Genomic DNA, 25,101 nt, shown 5'->3' with positions numbered 1-25,101 from the left:
AGGTGAGGTACTGCTAGTAAACCCTTAAGGGACATACTTATCCTCAGTTGCTCCTGTAAAGTACTCAGTCATACACAGTTAAAGCAAAAGTAACTTGAACCCTTAATACTAGAGGAAACTAAGCTGTAATTCTAGCAAATTGTGTTGGGAAAGACCCAGTGAAAAATCTGCTAAATATACAAAAACCAATAAAAATGATAAATATTAAACCTAAAATCCAAGAAGGAAAAAATTAAACATAAAAATTATGGAATATAAATGTGAAGAAGCTATGAATGAATGTATACATATAAATATATATTAAAATAATATTAAGTATAACGATGATAAAGAAATTTTTAACATATGCACAAATGAAACTTTTTCAGATATAGACATAAAACTCAGTGGTCACTAGCAAAGTACAATTAAATAATATATCAGAAATAATACAATCAATGACACTGATTTTAGGATTCCTTGAGTTTACGGTGAAGAATGTTTCCTTAACTTAGTTCCCTTTTTCCATTCAATCCAGAAACCCTACACAGCGTGGATAAATTAAACAGAAGTACAAAATTATGAAACTGGGTAATGCGACAAAATCTCAGCACCCTATCACAGACTGATCATACTGTCCTGAAGAAGTTAAAAGAAACTACCTGTCCATGACTGTCAGTATGATAATGCCTCTATCGCTTTCTACTGCATATGCAAACACATGGTAAAACAGGTAGTATATGGAGGTGATGCCTACCATCCCCGAGTGGTGAGGGAAAGGCTGGCATTTCCTGAGTGGTGGGTGTCTGGGGAGAGCTGTGTGAGCTGTTGTCCCTGGAGCTGCTGCTGGATATCGCATTCACGGGGGCCGTGGACGCAAAGTAGATGTCTGACTGGAAACAGACAGGGGCTCTGGACTTTTATAAGTTCAGGATGTAAAACAACACACCTCTTTACAACTCATTCACGCAGAGCCTTTATCTCATGTGCTGACCCGACACTCCTTAAGACATGTTATTTGAAGTCTTTATATAGAGAGAAACTTCCTGAGTAATGAATGACATGATGCATTTGCAGTTACTTTGTAAATGTGCCATTTTCGTAGCTCTGACAGGCATCTGTATGTCCTGCAGCAATGAAAGACGTTTGTGCTCCCAGCTGTATCAAGAGACTTATGTCAGCCCCAGAGCAGTGACAAACATCTGTATGTTTCAGCAGAGAGGTGCCTCCATACTCTGCAGTAGCAAGAAATACATTTATGCCCTGCATCGCTGAAAAGCATCTCTGTACCCCGCAGTGAAATACACTGCACCAGAAGACATCTACGTAGCCTACAGCACTGAGAGATGTCTGCATTCATTGCAGAAGAAAAAGACGTGTAGCCTGCTGCAGTGACAGATGTCTGTGTGTACTGCAGCAGAAAGAGATGTATGTATGTCCTGTAGCTGTGAGAGACATACAGTATGTGTGCACTACAACAGAAAGTGATGTACTACGTGTCCTCTAGCAGGGAGAAATATCTGTGTGCCCTGGAATAGCAAGCTTCCTTTGGTCTAACCCACCCTGGATGAGACCAGCTGCAGCTGTGGCACCACTGCGGTGTACACCAGGTTCCCATTCACCACCAGCCTGATCTCGATGGAGTCTGTGGTGAAAGCCAGGATGTAGGGAAAGGCGCAGACTGAAAAACAAAAACCCACATGTGCACACAGTTGTTTGTGATCACAAACTGCATGGCAATTCACTTTAGGGCAATGATTTTTTTTTTTTTTTTTTTATCCCTACATGCTATTTAACATCGTCTATTTTATCTTTTAAAAATAAAGTACTTGTATTTACGGTTTAGAAAACAACGTGGAATTTTATGGTAGCATCGTGCTGTAGCACGATAGATAAGGATCTAGTCTTGTATCTGAAAGGGTTTGGACAGAAACATATATCAAGCAATGTACTATCAAAATAAAGTAGCATACCAATGGCGTTTGGCACCTGATTCCAGGTGAAATGGAAGTCTGAGCTGGTGAACTGCATCATGGGTGTGACTCCATTGAATGGACATACCTTTTTATAGTAGCAGATATCTATGACACAAAATGCATGCATATCAGTACTAACTCATGTGGAGGATAGTGCTCGGTACTGAAAACAATTCCGGGAAGAATGAGCATTTGATATTTAAATTAGTAACCAAACAAAGGGACAATTACATTTCAGAACTCTGTAATATAACAAAAGATGAACAAAAAAACACATCTGTGTGTTTTAGGGGGTATGAATGTTAAGTTGTAACAGCATATGAGTGCACTACATGAAAATGATTTTCCTTTTTTATCAAACTGTATTTACAATTTCCAATGCATTCTACACAAATTTGCAGAGAGCCACAACAGTCTACGGTACTTGTCTACATTGTGATGGAAAATAATCCTAGACAATTGAGATGGGAGAAACAGTCTTCAATACTCACAACTGTAACACAACAAAATGCCAGCTTCCCCATCCTCATACATATCTATGGCTGCCACAAAGTTTACCTGGAGACAAATTTACAAAAAGAATATTTCAGTTTCCTGACTCAGGTGGTTCACCAATATGTTCTCTGGGATACATAATGCTATGGTGCGGGGCTTTAAAGAAATAAAAGGGTTGTAAGGGAGAGGGGTGGGTCACTTGTACTGGAATTACTAATCAATTCACTGCCATTTTTAGTGGCAATTTTACATGCTGTCAGCAATCAATGTGGATGCCAAGAGGCATGGTGAGAGGTCCCTCGGAACAGACGCTTCTCAGAACCCACCTTAAAGCCTAGTCCCTGGCTGGGCTGACTTACCCTGTTAGCCTCCACGTGGTGCAGCCGGTAGGCCTCCCCTGTGCTCTCATTAATGAGGTCAAACTGATGCTTGTAGGCCACGCAGATCATATTATCGTTGTCACCCGTGGGACCATCCACAAGGGTCATGACAACAGGAGGATCACATAAACAGATCTCCTGTGTCATGAAAGCACTTGAATTAGGTAAGACTATTTATAATTCATTGATATTATTTTACATTACAAATTATGCAGTTTTCGACACAACTTCATCATGCGATAGGAATACCAATTTATGGACACACAGTGTGGTGCACGGCAGAATTCATGGACAATTTAAAGAAACAGTGACGGTCTGAAATTCTGACCTGTTTATAAAGCTGGATTTTAATCATGATAACTGTTCAGGTTAGAGTCTTCACTCAAATGTCTAACAACAAATGCAGTTCAATTGTGTGAGTCATATTTTTTGGCCCTTGGTTCCCAGGCAAGCTCTTCACCTATCAATGCTTCACTCTGCCTGCAGTGGTGTACCAGAGTGGAATAAGGCTTTAAGGAGAACAGATCAACATCAGCCTGCTGGTAGTAGAGTCTAGGAGGTAAGAACTTGGCTTTTAAAGGGGTATGGGACAGAACCCTGTGCCCCTACTCACCCTGATGTACTGGAACTCCTCGACGGGGGAGTCGCTGCTCGTGTCATCTTGACGAAGCTGCTTCCTGGTGATGAGGAGAAGCTTGTTACGAATTGCTGCCACAATGCGCAGCTTCACCGTGTGGTGAGTGTTAATGGCGTACAAATGACAGCCTGGAGGGTGAGAGAAAGAGAGACAGACAAATGTGACACTGATTGCACAGAGATGTCGAAAATGTTTCATATTGCAGCGGCTATATCCGTTGCGAAAAAGTGGGTCATTCGATATAGACAAAATCCAAGCACCTTTAGTTTTTTCAAGTTTGTTGTCTCTGCTGTCACATTTGTTGCGGATGAGGTGCTTCTCCTTCAAGCCCGTTCTGATTGTGCTCAGTCTGTAGACATAGAGACGAGCATCTTTTCCTGTTAAAAGAGGAAATTATGTTGGGACATAACTTGGCAACAGTAAAAAACACTGTATGCATACATGCCACTAAGTCAGGTTGTGAACATTTACAGCCTTCTCCTCCTCACCACCCTCTCTGTAGTGAACAACAACATACAGGAAAAAGTTTTTTGATAGGTTTATTTTTGTCAGATTTACTCAAACTTTTATTTATTGGCTTCTGCATTAATGGCATGTGGTTGTTAGCTGTAGGTAAGTGTTATGTAAGCTATGTCTTTTACTATAGATCAAATAACATCACATCAGCTTTGTGTTGCCTTTGGAGAACTGTGAACAATGGTCACTCTGAGAGTCTTTATTTCCTTGCCTTTGTCAGCTCTTAAGATCAGGAGGTCCTGAGGGTCAAGGATGTGCATCTGTTTCACAGCCATGGTTCTGTCAAACACTGGTACAGGGACTGTCTGAATATCTGCAATGCAGGGACATGTGAGTCACTGGAGAAAACTAACAATGACTAGTCTAACTGGAAGCAACGGTTATAACATTGCATTTCTTAACAGTTACATACATTCCTAGAATCTTACATCACATTGTCTGTCATGATCTTTATATTTTCCACATGACTCAGTTCAATAGGAAGCTATGTGTCTAATGTTCACTGGCGAAAAAAGTGGTATCAGACAAATAAACTGTGCTTCAGTAATCATGTGTCTCTACCTTTGTCTGATGTGAAATGGACCTTTATTTACCCTAAGTTGTACAGCTCACAGAAGAAAAGCATATCCCAAATTAATAAATATAAATGTAAGTGCTCCTCCGTGAACCGCCACCTTATCGTGGTGGAGGGGTTTGAGTGCCTGAATGAGTCCAGGAGCTATGTTGTCTGGGGCTACATGCCCCTGGTAGGGTCTCCCATGGCAGACAGGTCCTGGATGACAGACGAGACAAAGCGCGGTTCAAAAACCCCTTATGACAAAAAAATCAAGGCGTCCGTTTACCCCGCTCGGTATGGGGTCACCGGGGCCCCACCCTGGAGCCAGGCCTGGGGGGGGGGCTCGCATGCGAGCGCCTGGTGGCCAGGTCTATGCCCACGGGGCCTGGCCGGGCTCAGCCCGAAGCCACAACGTGGAGCCGCTCTTCGGTGGGCTCACCACCTGCCGGAGAAACCATAAGGGGCCGGTGCGTTGTGATTTGGGCGGTGGTCGGGGCCGAGTGCCCAGCCGACCCAAACCTCGGGCGCCAACTCTGGTTTTTGGGACTTGGAATGTCACCTCACTGGCGGGGAAGGAGCCTGAGCTGGTGCGGGAAGTTGAGAGATACCGTCTAGATATAGTCGGGCTCACTTCCACTCACAGCTTGGGTTCTGGAACCACTCTACTCGATCGAGGGTGGACTCTCCACTATTCTGGCGTTGCCCAAGGTGAGAGGCGGCGGGCTGGTGTGGGCTTATTAATAGCCCCCCAGTTCAGCCGCCATGTGTTGGAGTCTACCCCGGTGAATGAGAGGGTCATCTCCCTACGCCTTCGGGTCAGGGAACGGTCTCTCACTGTCGTTTGTGCTTATGCGCCTAGCGGCAGTGTAGAGTACCCGGCCTTTTTAGAGTCCCTGGGGGGCGTGCTGGAAAGCGCTCCCACTGGGGACTCTGTCGTTCTACTGGGGGACTTTAACGCCCACGTGGGCAGCGACAGTGATACCTGGAGGGGCGTGATTGGGAGGAACGGCCTCCCTGATCTGAACCCGAGCGGTGAGTTGTTATTGGATTTCTGTGCTAGTCGCGGTTTATCCATAACGAACACCATGTTCATGCATAAGGGTGTCCACCAGTGCACTTGGCACCAGGACACCCTAGGTCGGAGGTCGATGATCGACTTTGTAGTCGTTTCTTCTGACCTTCGGCCATATGTCTTGGACACTCGGGTGAAGAGAGGGGCTGAGCTGTCAACTGATCACCACCTGGTGGTGAGTTGGATTCGATGGCGGGGGAAAAAACTGGACAGACCTGGCAGGCCCAAACGCATAGTGAGGGTCTGTTGGGAACGTTTGGCGGAGGCCCCTGTCAGAGAGGTCTTCAACTCCCACCTCCGACAGAGCTTCAACCAGGTCCCGAGGGAGGTGGGGGACATTGAGTCTGAATGGACTATGTTCCGCTCCTCCATTGTCGGTGCGGCTGTTCGGAGCTGCGGCCATAAGGTCTCCGGTGCCTGTCGCGGCGGCAATCCCCGAACACGGTGGTGGACACCGGAAGTAAGGGATGCCGTCAAGCTGAAGAAGGAGTTCTATTGGGCCTGGCTGGCTCATGGGACTCCTGAAGCAGCTGACGGGTACCGACGGGCCAAACGGAGCGCGGCTCTGGCAGTCGCCGCGGCAAAAACTCGGGCTTGGGAGGAGTTCGGTGAGGCCATGGAGGAAGACTTTCGGTCGGCCTCAAAGAGATTCTGGCAAACCGTCCGGCGACTCAGAGGGGGGAAGCGGTGTTCCACGAACACTGTTTACAGTGGAAGTGGTGCGCTGCTGACCTCAGCTGAGGATGTTCTCGGGCGGTGGAAGGAGTACTTTGAGGATCTCCTCAATCCCTCCGACACGCCTTCCGTAGAGGAAGCTGAGGCTGGGGACTCGGAGGGGGACTCGTCCATTACCCTGGCTGAAGTTGCTGAGGTAGTCAAAAAACTCCTCGGTGGCAAGGCTCCGGGGGTGGATGAGATCCGCCCCGAGTTTCTCAAGTCTCTGGATGTTGTGGGGCTGTCTTGGCTGACACGCCTCTGCAGCATCGCGTGGAGTTCGGGAACGGTGCCTCTGGACTGGCAGACCGGGGTGGTGGTCCCTCTTTTTAAGAAGGGGGACCGGAGATTGTGTTCCAACTACAGGGGGATCACACTCCTTAGCCTCCCTGGGAAAGTCTATGCCAGGGTACTGGAAAGGAGAATCCGACCGATAGTCGAACCTCGGATTCAGGAGGAGCAATGCGGTTTTCGCCCTGGCCGTGGAACACTGGACCAGCTCTATACCCTCACTAGGGTGTTGGAGGGTTCGTGGGAGTTTGCCCAACCAGTCCATATGTGTTTTGTGGACCTGGAAAAGGCATTCGACCGTGTCCCTCGTGGCATCCTGTGGGGGGTGCTTCGGGATTATGGGGTTCGGGGCTCGTTGCTACGGGCTGTTCGTTCCCTGTATGACCGGAGCAGGAGCTTGGTTCGCATTGCCGGCAGTAAGTCAGACCTGTTCCCGGTGCATGTTGGACTCCGCCAGGGCTGCCCTTTGTCACCGATTCTGTTCATTACTTTTATGGACAGAATTTCTAGGCGCAGTCAGGGAACGGAGGGTGTCTGTTTTGGTGGCCGCGAGATCTCGTCTCTGCTTTTTGCGGACGATGTGGTCCTGTTGGCTTCATCAAGTCAAGACTTGCAGCGTGCACTGGGGAGGTTTGCAGCCGAGTGCGAAGCGGCGGGGATGAGAATCAGCACCTCCAAATCCGAGGCCATGGTTCTCAGTCGGAAAAAGGTGGATTGCTCCCTCCGGGTTAGGGGGGAGTTGCTCCCTCAAGTGGAGGAGTTTAAGTATCTTGGGGTCTTGTTCACGAGTGAGGGAAAAATGGAGCGGCAGGTCGACAGACGGATCGGTGCGGCGTCTGCAGTAATGCGGTCATTGTACCGGTCTGTTGTGGTGAAGAGGGAGCTGAGTCGTAAGGCGAAGCTCTCAATTTACCGGTCGATCTACGTTCCTACCCTCACCTATGGTCATGAATTCTGGATCATGACCGAAAGAATGAGATCGCGGATACAAGCGGCAGAAATGAGTTTCCTCCGCAGAGTGGCTGGGCGCACCCTTAGGGATAGGGTGAGGAGCTCAGTCACCCGGGAGGAGCTCGGAGTAGAGCCGCTGCTCCTCCGCATCGAGAGGAGCCAGTTGAGGTGGCTCGGGCATCAGTTCCGGATGCCTCCTGGACGCCTCCCTGGGGAGGTGCTCCGGGCTTGTCCCACTGGGAGGAGGCCTCGGGGCAGACCCAGGACACGTTGGAGAGACTATGTCTCCCGGCTGGCCTGGGAACGCCTTGGGGTTCCCCCAGGGGAACTGGAGGAGGTGTGCGGGGAGAGGGAGGTCTGGAGTACTCTGCTCGGACTGCTGCCCCCGCGACCCGGCCCCGGATAAAAGCGGAGGAAGATGGATGGATGGATAAATGTAAGTGGAGATTTACATATGGGGTCACAAAATATGTTGCTAGCAACGTCTCTTTTGATGAGTCTTCTTCAGATATCGTTATTAACTTTATCGATAATATCTTTTTAAACAGCTTGATTTATGATTAAGGAAACTGATCTTAAACTATATGAGAATACTATTTTTAACATTATGTACTATATATACTACTATTTCCAAACATCTGTTATTCTGCCTTTCATTTATTTTTTTAAAGAGGGAATTTAAGAGAAATGCCCACTAGTTTAACTCATTAATGATGTATTTTTAGAGGTAACATTCGTGAACAAGCTCTTGAGAACATCCAAAATGTAAGCAATTAATAGGAGATATAAGAACACTCCGGTCTCCTATGTGCTCTATTAAGCTACCCTCAAAAGCCAGCAGATCTAGCCTGCAGAACCAGTCTGTCATAAGCTGCTAACAAGAGCATCGCTTCATTTACTGATGTGAAAAAAAAATCTGGATAATTGTTACACGGCCCAGTGACACCGCAGTCCCTGGCTGTAGGTACTGAAAGAATAATTCCCCTTTTTCCTGCACTAGTAAGAACTGATGCCTATTTCCAGTAAAGAGCCAAGTCATAGCGAGTGAAGGCAGTGCTCACCTGAGCTTGGAAGAGCAGGGTCAGGAGCTGAAATGACAGACTGTAATCAGTATTTTCACAGGCCTGTAATGGTAATAACAGCTACATCATTATAATTCTGGAGACAAAGCCTCTAAAACGCCTCACCCTCCAGCAGCATGACCCCAGCCTCCGTGGCCACCAACAAGGACTGACCCCAGGAATCTCCGTAGACAATCTCGTGTGGAAAACTACTGCAGAAAGACTGGGGCTCCCAGGGCTATGGGGACAGATGAACAACCAGTTAGAAAGAGACATGGGAGGAATAAATACATTTAACCCAGCAGAACTACTTTTTACATTAATAGTACTAAAAGAACAAAAGAAAGTATAAAATAGCCGAAAACACAAGAACACAACTCACAGAGCAGCAGAGATTAAATTAATTAATGAAAAGAAGTGAATTACAGCACAGTCTAGGTACTATTTTAAGCTTCATTAAAATCCGTTTATTGATCGATTACTTATTAAATATCGAAAAAAGAAAAAACTGACTGAATGGCTGTTTCTCATTTTAAATATTCTTATATAATGCCCTTATACAGAAGCTGGCAGACAGGACATGGGAGGCTAGATCAATCGACAGAGAGGTGAAGACACTGACATAAAGCACACTGCTCTTGTTTCTGCCTGGACAGATGTGTCATTTGACAGCTCTTTGGCCCGGACACATCCATCATACTGCAGGTCTCAATTTGGTCTACTGTCAGCAACCAATAATGTCTTTTCTCTCACCTCCTTTCTGCATGTGCCAGTTGTGACCAGACTGGTGGGGGCATCTCCTCGCACTATGGTCTTCAGCTTGAGTGCCTAGAGACAGAGGGAGACTCTGCTGGGTTCTTGTGCTATACCTTAAAGGGATTCTAAACCTTTCTACAAGGCAGGCTTATTGAAGATCTATAAACAGGAAGTATACCATCCTAGAAGGTTTTAAACTATAAGAAACAAAGAGGCAACAGGAAAAAGCACAATAATAGCAGTAAAAGGCAGATTAATACTAGAGGTGTGCACATATGCAAACACAGATAGAGCTCCTCAAGCTCCACTGATCTGGCAATTTGTCACTGGAAACAAAACAGGTGTTCCAACCATACCTGCCCTATCCTGACAAACTCGGCCTGTCTGGCCTCCTCCTTCTTGCGGGCAGACCGGGGTGACTCAGGAAGGACGTCACTGAATGACCGACGGTTCAACATGTTCTGAGGAGAGAAGGGCACCTGCGATGGAACCGGGAGAGAGAGCACGCCCTCAGCTTAAGCCCTGAAGCAGCATGGCAAGAAGACAGTGTTAATGTGACAGGGAAGGTCAGGGTGAGTAGGGAGGCCAAGCAGGGCAGCGAGTAGCTTGCAGAGCCAAACAACAAGGCTCATTTCTCACAAACAGCAACCCCAACCAAGAGAAGCCACATTCCTGAAGCGTGCTTTCCAATGGGATGCCAACATTAATAAGTTGATACGAAATATTGCTGCATCTGTGGTATGCTTTATAGATTTTTGCTTGTGCCAATTTTTTTTGCGTGGGTAAAGAAATTTGTTGCTGCTCTGAAGGGTTAGTCAATGCTGGTGGTCCTGTCAACTGAAGACGTACCTTGTGGAGGTCAGGAGTGAGGTCCTGGTACAGTGTTCGGATAAGCATGTCCAGTGTCCGCTGCCGCTTCTGAGCAAACGTGGGAGTCTCCAGGGTGGCTTTTTCACCATTAATCACTAGAAGAGAGGGCCAGACGGGGTACAGACTGGGAGCAAACTGTGGGACTGCAGAATTTGTACTCTAGGATCAGAAGTTCTCTCACTGCATGAGCACTTAGCATACAGGTCAGAGGAGAACCCAGCTAAGTGAACTCCACAACAGTGAGGAGTTTTGTGTTTCTTCTGCAGGGAACTGCATGGTTTTTGACATTATCACTTCCCTTCTTCACAGCCAGTGCAGCATGCTGGTAAAAACAGACAACCACAAAGGTCAAGGCACTTACTTACATTTCACCAGCAGAAAGTCCCTGAATTCTTGGTGGTCTGTAAACACTGGTGGTGAAGGGAGAGGGGGTCCAAAGAGTGGAACGCTCTCTTCGGAGAAAATCTTCAACCTGTTTGATGGGACACATTGGACAAGGTTGGGATGGACATTCAGTGATTGAGACACAGCACACACAACACCCATACTCACCTGTAGCTTTTGTTGTGGCTGTTATATCTGACCAAGGCAAAGATATCTAGAAGATCTGTCAAGGTACGAAAGTACAAGGAAAGGTGATATAATATCCTGCCTAACGTGTTCAAAGGATACGTGTGAAATGTGAGCGGATCATTGAGGGTTTGAATGATGAGGAAGCATCGTCCCCCTCTTGGAACACTATGGTCACAATGTCATTTCCAATGTGCCTCTTCCTCTCCACCTGAGCACATCCAGAAACAGACAAACAAACGTAATACCTCAACACAAAATTAAAAGTAAGATCACATATAATTATACTGTTTTATCAAGTAATGATTTTTTTAACTACTTATATTTAACACCAAACTGACCATCAATTTAATGACCGCAAACTCCAACAACTGTTATTACATTAAAACGGTACATCATTCATCCTCATTCCTAGCAACCAGTGTTTTTTGGAATGGAATTATATTTAATGTAACTTGCCACAAATGCGATGAATTACTTGCTAGGCACTCACATATGGATTTCCAGAATAGCAGAGGGAAGCATCCTTACCTGTTGCTTGTTCTCCTTGGAGTACGGCAACATGGTTGACACATGGAACATGAGCTCATGGCCCTGATACACGGTGTATATGGACTCAAGTCCAGTAGTGTCATCTGAAGGTGGAATTGTATGGGGTAGTAACATGAAGCTCAAAACATCTACATTGTATCTAACAGGTTAGCCAAAGAGAGGTTAAGAGGATCAGAGTTTCTTACTTTTGGTGTCTAGGCCACCTCTGTACCCTGTCCAGCCTTGCAGTGTGATTTTGTCTCCCAGCAGGTTCAGAAACTTCTCAAAATTTTCACTTCCCTTTTCTGTGCGAGGAAAAAAAGAGATCGTTTTGGAATTCTTTATGTATGCAAATTATTAAGTAGTAACATTTAAGGTGTTAAGTGTCAGGTGCTCCTGGGTGACTGTGTCTGCTGCTGCATAAAATAATAAGCAGCAGAAAATAAACAGTACCCACCATTACTGAACATCTCATCATCTGTGAGCTGTCCATCCATGGCATAAAGAACACCAAACTTGAAGTTGACAGATCCCTACAAAGACATTTTCATGCTCATTATGAAAACAGGCAAGCGAGAAAAGGAAATGAAGTAAAGCTAGTAACTAGGGTGTTGTTCATTCAACAACAGCAATAATAATAACATACTGTAGAACACAAAGTGGAAGAGGCACAGCATAAACATACTATGGGAAAGAACTCATGAGAAAAACTGACCCTACAATAAATCATAAGAAGGTCAAGAAAAAGCTGTACCAAAGTAATGTGTTTTAGTTTGTCATCATTTCAATGACTGGTGGTTAACTAATGCTGAAATTATAGAACAGAATGTGCAAAATATAATTGAGATACATCTTTTGAGATAATAAACTAGAAATTATACTGCTTTGTTTTTCACTTTGCCATGGTTAGATACCATCTTGCATACTTGTTGCAATGTGCTACGGAACTGACTCAGGTTAAAATGCAGAGCAGCTGTTTCATGGAGAGATAATGGTTTTAATAGATTGATCAGATCTGGCAGCATCACCTCCTGCTCCTCCAGCACCAGAAGGTCCTGTAGAGGAAAGAAGCAGTGATCACGCTTTAGGCAACATGTTCCAGTGTCATTTGCCACAATGTCCATTCCTATTATAAGGAAACAAAGAGCTGCATGACTCCCAGCTTTGCATTTGCCATTTGGTCAGAGCTCACCTTCTGAATGTCTGGGTTCAATATTTCCCTGGGGCCCTTTTCAAACTTGTCAAAATTCATGGCACTGGGAAAGATCATGAGAAGCTGTGTCAATTTCAGCAAAGCACTGCAAACAAGAAACAGTGGTGTACCAGAGGACCTGTATATCCTGGAAAAGTATGTACTCTAAGAACCACAGGAAATGTTCAGCATGAGCTCAGGCCTGCTAAGTCTTGTTCAGCAATCTTCCAAAGATTCATAAGGTATTTTTAATTTATCATGGTTGTTACACTCAGTCAATAAGACAAAGAAAAAAATACAGTGAACATCTCGTTTGGATGCTAAGTATTACTGAGGCATTTTACAGCTGCACTGACATGAGTTACTGTATTGTGAATAACATGAACGATATGTATTTGCATACAACACCTGCCTTAGAATGGATTTTGCAGATAACGTTTTAGTGGGGCTGTACGGCAGACTGATCTTCAGGGTTCCCTGTGTCAGTGAAGAGGAGACCATCTTTAGGAAATAAATGCTTGACATATCGAGATGAAGTTCAGCAACATGACCCTTCTTCATCTGAACAAACTTCTGTAAGCAAAAACTGGCAAATGGTTTCAACCATAGCTTTCATTACAAAAACTAAATCTCCATCAGCAAGGTTCCTATTGTCACGAGTCTCAGCATCTCACTGCTCCAAGACCCAGTCTGTTATTTAGACGTCTCAGAATGACTATGGACAAAGCCGACAGCTGCGAGAGGGAATTCTGTAATGCTATATCTTTTCAACATTTCCTCTGAGCATTTAATCCAAAGACGGCTCTCAGAACTGCTCTGAAAATGACCTGATAAACAGATAAACTATGTCCAGTCTATGCTTAGCTGGAGATTTAGTGTTTTTTCTTATTCAGATGAAGTAAATTAATTCCACAAAATTTTTTCAGTGGAATATGGATAATTGTATTCCTGCAGCTCATGTGGATGAAAACTCTGAAAAACAGTTATATCTCAGTGCTTCTGACTACCTTCATTTCTGTGATCATCCAAGCACATAAGGACAGCAGGTAGCACAGTACTTATACAACTGAACAAGCATTTTAATGTGAAGTGACCAAGAAGAAATAGCTGTTATAAACAGGTAAAAGTTAAAGAGACCAAATTAAGACAAAAATACTGATGTAGTTTCAACAAATCTAATTCTATATGGATTTGATTCAAGAAAATAACAGACTTCACCATCAAAGAAAATAAAAGAGGTCACGTGCTACATAAAACTCCTTCCTATATACAAAATGCCTCACACGCTTTCTTTTGCTCATTTGCAAGATCTCTCTCAGCTTTCCTGGATATAGGTCCATGTGTCACAAGTCTCTTACAGTTTTCCTCCATAAAATGGCCCGGTACTGAGGTACCCGCTGGCTGTTCTGGTCAGATAAAACCACGGACAGGTAGAAGGGGTTCTTCTCACTATCAGTACCCACATAGTTCTGATGGACTGCAAAAAGTACAATGAATGAGAAAGATTAATAAGTGAGGATTCAATTAATCTCTGATTCTCTGAAGACAGTACAGGAGAAATCCCCTTGTCAGCAGTCTACGTATAAACAAGAAATAACCAGAAAGTTACAGTTATCACTAGGATGCAATTTACTTTTGCTTTGCATTCAAAAGATATATATTTGATGAAGAATAGGGTGTGTCTAGAAGGCACACCAAATTGTTGCTCACAAAGAAGATCACATTGTCAGAACTGACATTGCTGCAGCTACAACAATCAGATGGAGAGCTCAGACACACCTTTTCCCAAGAAGTATTTGAAGAACCACCTGGTGTGGTACTCTGGGTTTTCAAGGTGTACATCTGTCCTCCTCCATGTTCTTGGGGCGTAATTTGTATTCTGGAAGTTTTGTAATCAAAAGAACAGAAGCAGAACTTATGAGACAAAGCACTTTTTTACTTTGTATGACCAGGACAATTTGGGTCACTATTAGCGCAAAACACTGTTTATCATACACTGCTTTATTGCTTTCTGCTATCTGCATTGGCAGATACTGCTGGTGCTTCAAAGATCTTGTGCTTTGGGTTCAGAAGTTGTTTCTGTGGAGTTTGCATGTTCTCCCCATGTTCAAGTGGATTTCCTCCCACAGTCTGAAGACATGTTTCAGGTACACTGATGACTCAAATGCCCTTTGTGTGACGAGAGACTCAGTCTACGTGACTGTTTCGTAATAGACTGAAGTCTCGTCTGGGGTAGACCCTGCCTCATATCGCAAGCCTCCAGGATAAGCCCTAGACCACCATGACCTTGCACTGGACAAGCATTTACTTAGAATGGATGGATGTCACAGGTACACAATGTTCATCCTATCTCATCACCACATGTGGGATCAGAGTAATTCAGAGTAAACAATGGATATCTGTTAGCTATTTTTCAAACTGAAAGTAAGAAACAAAAATGAATCTTTCAAGAATTCCATATAACTTGAAAAATCTGGCGTTAGCAGGCATAGCTATGGCAAACTCCATATAGACAAAAAGGATCTCTCAGTAAAATGTGTGTATACTCTTTCTCAGATAGAAGGAAGTGGAAAGTTCCAGCAAAATAGAAGAAAAGACAGGAATAACAAATAGTACTGTTTTATCAGAACTGATTCTGCTCCACATGTCATTGCTAATTCAATATCACAAATCCATCTGCAATAATGATCAGTCTGCACTGGTTACCATGAACTGTCATTTTTGTGCCTGACCAGTTATACACATTCCATATTACAGACAATGCAACATTTTAAGATAGGGAAGCAAATCAGTGTCTGTTGTGTGGTTTCATCTGGTCCAATATTTTGTAAAACTTTGATCTAAACTTGGATATATATTGGTATTTAACCCTTAGTTAAACACTAAAGGGCCATATGGAGGAATGCATGATTTTACAAATAAGCAGTCTATATAGTAATTTTTTAGAATATTATCAATATTAGTGACTAGAGGACAACTGTTTCCTGCTTATGTAGAAATATAAGAAAAGAGAGCTAGAAAATATGGTTACATAAACTTTTAAGAACTAAGAAATTCCTCATAGGTCGTGTTTAGCAAAGTGTCAAAAAGGTCTGATGGCTAAGCCGATACCAGACAATTCAACACTTTCGATTCTAGAGAAAAGGCTGAGAATTCAGAGTTTTGGTCATTAGATGCCTGTCGCTTTACAGAACCTTTCAGACTAACTAACTGCACTATCACAGAACCAATCATTTATTAATCTATGTCATCTATTTATGTTTGTTCACTATTAAAACAATTGACTTAACCTGATAGGGATGTGACGGAGCTGATCAGAATTCGCATCTGTCGAATGCGGATTTAAATTTATGAATCCCCACGGATGCAAATGCAGATGTGGTTTTTCATTAAAATTAAAAGTAGAATTTTTACTAATATGCATGGTCAATATCAATTAAAAGATAAAATGAAATATTTGGTTTCAACTTTACACAACAGGAGTCATTTTCTTTTTCAGCAGTTCAAAAAACATTGATGTATTCTCAAATTATATATTAGTAAGAAAATAAGCACAGTTATATTAGTATAAGTATTTCCACTTAAAAACTCAAAACAAGCTGCATATATGTACACTTACACAAATCGTCTTATGCTACGCAAAAGATCACAATGACATACTGTATATGGTATGGAAAGTCTTAGAAAGTAGGCCTAATGTATTTCATTGCGTAACAGATACACAAATATAGATGCAGATCATTGAGTAGTGATTTGCAAATAAAGGTGTATACCGGTGCACATGTAGTACTATACAATCATTAATTATCACAGTCCCTTTCAAGTGCGCCGAGACGTGCGGACAGCGATGCACATACCTTTACAATAAAGCTTATAATGAGTTGCATTGCACTGACTACTTTTTCCACATCGAACTCGTACCTGCTGAAAAAGAGTTGATAAAATTTGACGGATTTCGGATCTGCCAACAACGACAATGTTCAAATCTGAATTTGAACTTTTGTCTTCTCCCTGCATGGACCCAAAGGGAGTATTTGTAATGACAACCTATCTCAGAAGTGGGATGAAATATCCCATTATTACTGAAAATTCTTGAACACTAAGATACTGACCTCAAAGATTCTTGCTGTGAGGAAAAAATAATCATTAATAATTTTTATGCTATTTGCATAAAACCAATCATTGGACCAAAAGGAAAATATATCACTTATTAAGCATGCCCAATTTAGCTTATACTCAACTAGCTCTGAGAGCAGCTTAGATACTTTCTTTAAGAGTACCTTCCTTTTAGTTGTAAAACATTGAAACACCCACTTCCTTCAGAGGAACTATGTTGCACTTCATCCATCATAAGAGGGTTGGTGCAGCTAGTTCAACGTCTTCATTATCAATACATAGAAACCTACAGTACCATGAGATGAATTTCTTCACAAGTATTCAAATTTACTCCCTAAACTCACACACACACACATTTTCAGAACCGCTTGTCCCGTACGGGGTCACGGGGAACCGGAGCCTACCCGGTAACACAGGGCGTAAGGCCAGAAGGGGAGGGGGACACACCCAGGACGGGACGCCAGTCCGCCGCAAGGCACCCCAAGCGGGACTCGAACCCCAGACCCACGGGAAAGCAGGACTGCGGCCCAACCCACTGCGCCACCGCGCCTCCCGCTCCCTAAACTCTGAGCAGGAAAGTGGCACTGTTAAGATCTTAATACGCATACAGCTTTTGATAAGGGGGGGGGGGGGGGCGCAGTGACGCAACGGGTTTGGCCAGGTCCTGCTCTCTGGTGAGTCTGGAGTTTGGGTCCCGCTTGGGGTGCTTTGCAATGGCCTGGTGTCCCGTCCTGGGTGTGTCCTCTCCCCCCCAAGCCTTACGTCCTGTGTTGCTGGGTTAGGTTCCGGTTCATCGCAACCCCACTCGGGACGAGCGGTTTCAGCCAGCGTGTGTATGTGATTTTGATAAGGACCCCCTTTATCACTTTTATGCCTTCATAAGCTTTTGCCAATAAACTTACTCATTACCATAGTATTGTCCCAAACCTAATTCTTTTCTGTGCAATAGGTAAATGCAATGTAGACATCTTGCCCTATAATGCAGTGGTGTTGTATTTGAACATTTCAAATTACCTTTCAGAGTGAAGCCTGTTCTCTGATTAAACTGGCACCTTCACACTTCTACAGCCATTCTTGGAACTCTGTAAGCACTCAATTTTACTGATAAGCTCCCTAAATCCCAGGTTCATTATTAACAGAATAGCAGATCTATTTCTGCTGGCAGGTATTTTTAATGAAAACGCCACAAAACATAGAATGAAATCTTAAATCACGCTGCTTGGTATGGACCAGCCACCGTAATCTGCCAGGAAGTATATCTAAGCAATGTACTAAGATGGCTATTCAATGTGCCTTGTCTATATTGGAATGCAGAAGCTGGCAGATAATCCATCGTGCAGTGAGTTACAAAGCCAGAGTCTGACCCTGATTCACAGTGGTACACTGGAGGGTGCTGGATATGATCTTGAATACTGGTATGCTGAGGTTTACACTGGGCATTCATTTTTGTTTTTAAAGAAGGATTAACTATTTAAATCCACCAAGGGACACATCTAAGGTAGAGTTTTTTTGTGGAAAGCATTATATTTACCCTTATTTATTTAGAAGATGCTTTTCTCCAAAGTGACATAAAACTCTGCAAAAAAAAAAAACATTTCACCAACAGATGGAAAGACATAGCTGAAGACACACGATTCCTGAAGTACACTCAGTTTGTCTGATGTCACCATTTGCAAAAGCATACATTAACAATATAACATACAGATAACAATAACATTACATTAGAAGCAGCACATAAAAGATATTCTGTAAATTTAAGGAGTAGACAGGAGATCCGGATGGAAGTGAGTCTGAAAGACGTGTTTTTAGACTGTTCTTGAACAATGACAGAGATTCTGCAGTTCTGAGAGAGAGTGGGAGATCACCATATTAGAAGCAGAACTGAAAACTCTGAGCTTCTGATTTTGGACCTCCAAACAGCCAGAGGAGGAAGAGCACAGCAGACTGGGTGGGGGGTAGTGAGCAATCAGCTCTCACAGATACAAGAGAGCAGATCCATTGATGGTCTTGTAGGTTGTAACCAGAGTCTTAAACTTGATACAAGAGGCTACAGGCAGCCAGTGGAGAGAGACGAGGGGGGAAATACATGGGAACACTTTGGCAAGTCAAACACAATTCCTGCAGTGACATTCTGTAACAGTGAGAGGTTTGATGGAAGAGCCCAGGAGACTAGACAGGAAAGAGTTGCAGTAGTCCAGCACCATGAACTCAACCAGGAGTTGTGTAGAATTTGTTGTGAGATAAGGGTGAATCTTATAGGTGTTATTCAGGATGTATGCTATGGTATGAAATAGTGGAGAAAGGCAGAGATGTGAGTTAATTGTTACTCTCAGGCTCTTAACGGATGAAGCAGGTGAAATGAGAGAGCTGTCCAGTTTAATAGAGTTCTCCATAGGTGGATGGACCAGCTGAGTGGTGAAGGATCTCGGTTTTAGAGAGGCTGACTTGTAAATGTCCAAGAATTGGAAGCAATACGTGAGGATACTTCTGTAGCCATACAGGGAGAAGAAGAGCTGGCTATCGTCTTCATTGCAGTGATAGAAGAATCTGTGAGAGGCAATGACACAGCTGTGAGAGGAGGTGTAGATGAAGGACAGTAGGAAGTCCAGTCCTGAGCTGAATGGAACACCAGTTAAGAGAGGCTGAGGAGAAGACAGGGAGCCACACCAGACCGCCTGGAAAGATCTACCTGAAAGGTAGGACTCAAACCATTTCAGCGTCGTTCCTCTGATGCCAAGCTGCCCAAATGAGGAAAGAAGAATCCAGCCGTTGACAGTATCAAATGCAATAGACAGGTTAATAACCAAGAAAAGGGAGGCCTCTCTAGCTGACTGAAGAGCACATAATACTCCAAGGAGGGCAGTCTTGGTGGAGTGGCCAACATAAAATCCAGATTGAGAAGTATCAGGGAGATTGCTCTAGGCAAAGAATGCATATACAGTAACTGGTTGTAGGCTGCATGTTTTATTGTTTTTGACAGAAAAGGGGGAAGAGAGACTGGTCTATAAATCTAGGCTGAGTTTTGATTCAGAAAGCTTTTAAGAGTGGAGAGATGAGGGCAGTTTTGAAGGAAAATGGGAAGCAGATAAAAAGCAACCAGTGAACAGTGAGGAGTTAATGATGGTGAAAGAAGTAAGTTGTGGAGAAATGGCCTGAATCAGGGTTGAAGGGATGGAATCGAGGGAGCAAGCGGGTTTGTGCGAGAGCAGGAGGTCACAGATTTCACCTTCCGATAGCAGTTGAAATGTGAAGAACAAGGCTTTGCTGGGCGATCCAATATGACTGGTATTAGATGGATGCTGAATTTGTGGGTGGTGGAATTGACTTTGTCGCTGAAGAACGAGGCTAAATCGTAAGAGGGAGGACGGCAGAAGAGGGAGGGAAAAGTACTGAAGAGATTGTGTGGATAAGAATAAGACAAGAGCTTTCAGTTAAGCTTGTGCACTTGTATTTTAGCAAGAAATATTTGTTGTTTTACCCTGACAATGGCAAAGCATCCCAATTAGCCATGTGTCATGATGTTTCCAGGAGATATGTGCTACTGAAGCACATGGAAAGCTGCTGGTGGACTCAGGCTAAACTTCAAAGCTCTGAAGCAGTTTGAAGGACACGTAATTAGTGGTAAATTAATATATATAGTGACCTCACTTTTATGTTTTTCTCGCGGCAAAGGAAGAACAGACCAGTGTTGGTTTAATGTGAGACACCGTGAGGGGAGAAGGGTGCTTGTGCACTTGCATTTCACCAGGGCTTTGCTGCTGTAGTCAAGTGTGTGTGAGCATAATTACATCAGAGCACGCAGAAGATCCATGACTTGGCAAAGATGCCCTTTCTTCTCAGACTTCCCCTAAAATTTCAGCTGAAATGAACAGGAAAACAAATGCACTACCATGGAATGATAAGTTATTCCATTGTGTGATTGTAACAGGCACTTACACATCTTCCACATGTTACAGATATTGGGTACTGACCTCATCAGATGACCCGTTCTCCACCCGGAAGCGACCTGCTCGTTGAATGGCTCCATCAGCGTCACTGGAAATCAGCTAGACACAAGAAAGAGTGAGTTAGATGTGCACCAACTGAGAGAAAGGTATTCTATACACTCCATACTTTTCTGTATAACAAACTGCTAAGTCTAAAGGAGACTTAGCCAATTTCTCACAGAATTGGTATAAATGTATTTGTTACACATTTTTGCTATGTCTGCCATTTGTGATGGTAAGAGAATATATCTTTGCCAAATGAATGCAATATAAACATTTATATATATTGTAAAAGTACCATATTGCCACTGAGTGGATTTTTTGCTCAGTTTTTCTGATCTAGGCTGATAGAACTGGAAGCTTCAAGTGTTTTGTTTTACAGTGGCATTCAACTGTCACTTTAACACTATATGTTCAAAATATGTTTGATTTAATACAGCAGCATTACAGAGTATATGGATGATATTACTACCCAGAAACACAGGAAACAAAACAATAAACCAATCGATGCATTCCCTTACTGTGGCAATTCTCAGATTTATTTAAATTCTTGCCATTCAGCACAATCAGCTATTTTTTCTCAAGTTTTTATTCTTTTTGCATGTCAAAATATTTACATTTGTAGTTTTCATCAATAACAAGCCATGGGACACCCGACTTGCCTATCTTTTATGCAGCTCCACAAATGCACATTTCAAAAGCACAACCTGTCTTTTCCCCTGTAATTTTATCCTGTGCGCTCTTGTCTTCTTGTTATCTCCTGGTGAAAGAATGATTGTTTTCTTCTTCACTAACAATGGCTGGTATTTGTCATTTCTGCAAATTAGGAAAGAGGACCTTTTCCATTCATGGGGCTTCTACGCGAGCAAACACTGTGATCACCTGTTATTTTTCAGCAGCATACATTTACTATAGAAACGCATCGTCTCACCTAGAGCAAACACAGTATGCGGAGAGGGGATGTCACATGATGACAGACACCACACAGTTTGTCCCTGTCACTTGTTCAGGAATTCCAGAGAGTGAAGGGTGCAAACTGCGACAATCCCACATCGTACTCGTCTGAGCAGCACCAAGGTTCGAAGAGTAATGAATTTTGTCTTCCACCAGGAATGAGAATGAGCCTGTGTTGTGCATAGAAGAGGCATGTTGCGGCAGCAGATGGGAGAGCGGCTCACTGAAGCAGATAGGGACAAGGGGTATGTGATGCAGATTGACCATGCAGGTGCATGCTGGGACTGGAACAGAGAGCCCTAGTGGGCCAGATTGCCCACTCGCAAGGGAACAGCCGGCCTCCTGTGACCACAAGAAACAGTCACTGGGAAGCTCTGCAGAGACACCCCTCAGTGGGGTCTGGGCCAGGGTCAGTAGGGGGGAGTGTTTGGCTCTTAGTCAGAGATGGTAGAGCATGAATGTTTATCTTTCTCCTTTCAGTGACTCAGTCATTGAAAAATGCTTTCAGTAATTAATAACTCAGATATTAATCCTATTAATTATTTGGATAATTTTAATTCTGCTTGGATCCTTTAAAACTGAAATCATTTGCAATTTTCATATTGATATTTTTCTGTTCTCTCATTTTCTTGGATATTCCTGGAGTCATTTAAGAACGATGAACGTGACCGAACTACAACATGCTTCTTACTGTGACAAACAGCTACGTCACAATGAATAAACTTTTAAATCGGATGAAAAATGGCCGTAGGTTCTGTAAAAAAAAAAAAAAAAACTCAGATAAAGACATAATGAATTAGAGATTTACATTCCTATTAACTTTGAGCTGTACATTAAAATTAAAAGTAATTTAAAATTAATTCAAATAAAAATGTCACCACAAATTCTTATTTAAAGCCAATTTTCCTTATCCCATGAACATGTGCAATGTTTGTCGCCCTGTTACTGTTCACCAAGACTTGCAAACACCAGAGGAGGACAATAAACACTGTGTAAGTAAGTTTAATTAATCAGGTCCCGTATCCTCACTCTGTTCGAGTGTGTTTTCTGCCAGCAAATAACTTGATGTGTGGCACCATCCAGTCAAATCACAGGATGCTGCTCTGAGATGTGACCAGAGTTCCAAAGGTAAATCGATGATCATGATCCTCAGATAGTATGATGTGCTATTCACAGTTAAAAAAAAAAAAAAACAACACTGCTACCAGTTTTGGATTTAATACTAAATAATAAATGTTAATAAAAATAATAAGGGGCAGCTGATAGTGTAGTAGCTAGAACTATTGCCTTTGGATGCCTAAGTTCAAATCTCACGTACTGCTGCAAAACCCAAGAGCAAAGCAGTAACTCTAAAGTTGCTCCAGTGGAAAGAAATTAACCAAATGTATAAATGGGTAAATAATTGCAGACAGTGTAACACTGTAAGCTGCTTTGGAAAAAAAGTGTCAACTAAATGAGTAAATGTAATACAAAAAATGACCTAAAATACAATAAATTCACACCAAAGAAGCAGGGAGGATGCAGCTACAGGCAAAAAAAAAAAAAAGAAAAAAAACTGAGATAGTTATTTCACAGCTTCCCCACACAGTTGTACTGCACACAGCAAGATGCAGAACTAGAAATAAATTAACTAGAGAATCTGCATATTTGAAAAAATAAGCTTTTGCAGAGCTTTTATTCATATCAGCACAAGAACAGGAGCATCTGATAGTGTAGCAGTTGCAGCTGCTCTCTTTGAACCCAAAGGTTGCTGGTTCAAATCTCAGCTATTGCTATAGTAGCTTTGAGCAAGATACTTAGCCTAAATTGCTCCAGTAAAATCACCTAGCTGTATAAGGTGGCAACTAGTTGTACTTTAACACTGTAAATTGCCCTAGAGAAAAGTGTCAGACAAACGTAACAGAGGATACTTGACAAAACTTTAAACCGAAGTACTAACTGATGCTTAGATACACTTGTGTTTCAGCAGCAGGTATCGCAAGTTACACACACACACACTGACTGAAACCGCATGTCCCAGGCGGGGTCGCGGCGAGCCGGAGCCTAACCGGGCAACACAGGGCGGAAGGCTGGAGGGGGGGGACACACCCAGAATGGGACACCAGTCTGCCACAAGGCCCCCCCAAGTAGGACTTGAACCCCAAACCCACCAGAGAGCAGGCACAGGCCAAGGCCGCTGTGCCACCGCACCCCCGTGGTACCACAAGTTATGAAAGCATAATAGCAGATTTTGCACATTCTTCAGTGAGATACAAAATATTCTTCTAATTAAAGTCTAGCTGCAAACACTGTATTACTATGTTCCCACCGCAGAGCTGAAGTGCTCCCAGTTCAATAAGCTGGTTCTTATGCAATAAACTAAGCAGCTTGTAGAAGAGGACATGGGGAATTAATGCTCAGCGTATTATTCTTGAAACATTATTACAAAGCCTTTTATAGGGAGTAGTTTGTATTGCTTGCAGTTTTGATATTTAAATGACGCAGTTTATGTTAATCTTATTACTCTAAGGTATACCAGCTATTCCCTATAGTATTCAGCCCTCTAGCTTTTACCACAACAAAATCTAGTTTTTCAGGGGACTGCATATCAGCATTTCCAGGTAAAAGTGAGTCCAGAGCAGTGGAATTCATTGGGGTCTCCAGTATGAGGCGACTCCATAGATGGGTGAAACCACAGTACAGGCAGTCCCCGGATTACGAACGAGTTCCGTTCGTCAGTCTGTCTTCAAGTCGGATTTTGTCGTAAGTCAGAACAGTTAGGTATAGTGGGTATCTAACAGTTTGTCAAATGTTTGTCTTATTATATCGTATATTGTGTACTTTGCTATGTATAAAAAACATTAAACACTTCTGAATACACTAAAACATCTTTAATATAACAATACAATCATAATAATACAATGTAAGGATGTGATGATAATGATAACAATAATATTAATAATAAATGTAACTACAGTATTTATACTGGAGAGACATAGAAAGAGATGATAATAAATGTTACTACTGTCATGATGAACAGAGGACACGGAGGAGGCTGGACCCAAACACAGGATAGTTTATTCAGAATCAAAGTACTAGACATGTTCTCGTGGTAGGGGAATGGTCGGTCGATCAGCGAACTGAACAGAGGCGAGGATCCAAAGTTGCGGTCGAGGGACGTGACAGGCGGTTGTTATCAAAGAGACGTGGGGAACGATGAGGGACAGGACTTGGAAGAGCAGAGCGAGTTAGGTTTGAGAAAGCAGAGGGGACGGTTGTGTCAAGTGAGATTCTGCAACTGGGAAGAGGTTGAGAAGTGTCTTTTATAGCTGAGTGCCAAGGGAGAGAGAGGTATAGAGAGAAAGAGTGTGTGCATGCAAAACATTAAAAAAAACTTTAATGTTCGTTTTCCAATGTTTGTTGACATTTCACCTTTTTCCGATCACTTTATTATTTCCACTTTAGTTTCAATCCTGATCGTTTTCCAAACAGCTGTAGACATGCAATGTTCTGATGCGG

The 25,101-nt window shown here is 43.1% G+C and overlaps 1 protein-coding gene across 6 annotated transcripts in view; it reads right to left on the bottom strand.

Moving 5' to 3' along the window:
• LOC108938591 (GTPase-activating Rap/Ran-GAP domain-like protein 3) overlaps positions 1-25,101 on the bottom strand; it is a 55,917-nt gene that overhangs the window by 6,597 nt on the left and 24,219 nt on the right. For 3 of the 6 annotated variants that reach the window (XM_018759282.2, XM_018759280.2, XM_018759283.2), the window contains exons 3-27: positions 20,635-20,709; positions 14,327-14,426; positions 13,906-14,024; positions 12,960-13,024; positions 12,548-12,611; positions 12,384-12,410; positions 11,813-11,888; positions 11,562-11,660; positions 11,356-11,459; positions 10,927-11,035; positions 10,807-10,852; positions 10,620-10,726; positions 10,234-10,349; positions 9,741-9,863; positions 9,382-9,456; positions 8,755-8,866; positions 8,629-8,655; positions 4,195-4,296; positions 3,728-3,844; positions 3,444-3,595; positions 2,810-2,968; positions 2,447-2,513; positions 1,953-2,060; positions 1,542-1,660; positions 737-872 (exon numbers count right to left, since the gene is read on the bottom strand). In XM_018759282.2, the coding sequence (XP_018614798.1) occupies positions 737-872; positions 1,542-1,660; positions 1,953-2,060; positions 2,447-2,513; positions 2,810-2,968; positions 3,444-3,595; positions 3,728-3,844; positions 4,195-4,296; positions 8,629-8,655; positions 8,755-8,866; positions 9,382-9,456; positions 9,741-9,863; positions 10,234-10,349; positions 10,620-10,726; positions 10,807-10,852; positions 10,927-11,035; positions 11,356-11,459; positions 11,562-11,660; positions 11,813-11,888; positions 12,384-12,410; positions 12,548-12,611; positions 12,960-13,024; positions 13,906-14,024; positions 14,327-14,426; positions 20,635-20,709 (2,404 nt within the window). The other 3 variants (XM_018759281.2, XM_018759285.2, XM_018759284.2) reach the window with 2 other exon arrangements.

Source organism: Scleropages formosus, chromosome 17 (assembly GCF_900964775.1).
Source record: "Scleropages formosus chromosome 17, fSclFor1.1, whole genome shotgun sequence".
In the NCBI taxonomy this organism is placed as follows: domain Eukaryota; kingdom Metazoa; phylum Chordata; class Actinopteri; order Osteoglossiformes; family Osteoglossidae; genus Scleropages; species Scleropages formosus.
This window is presented reverse-complemented; position numbering and strand designations above follow the sequence as displayed.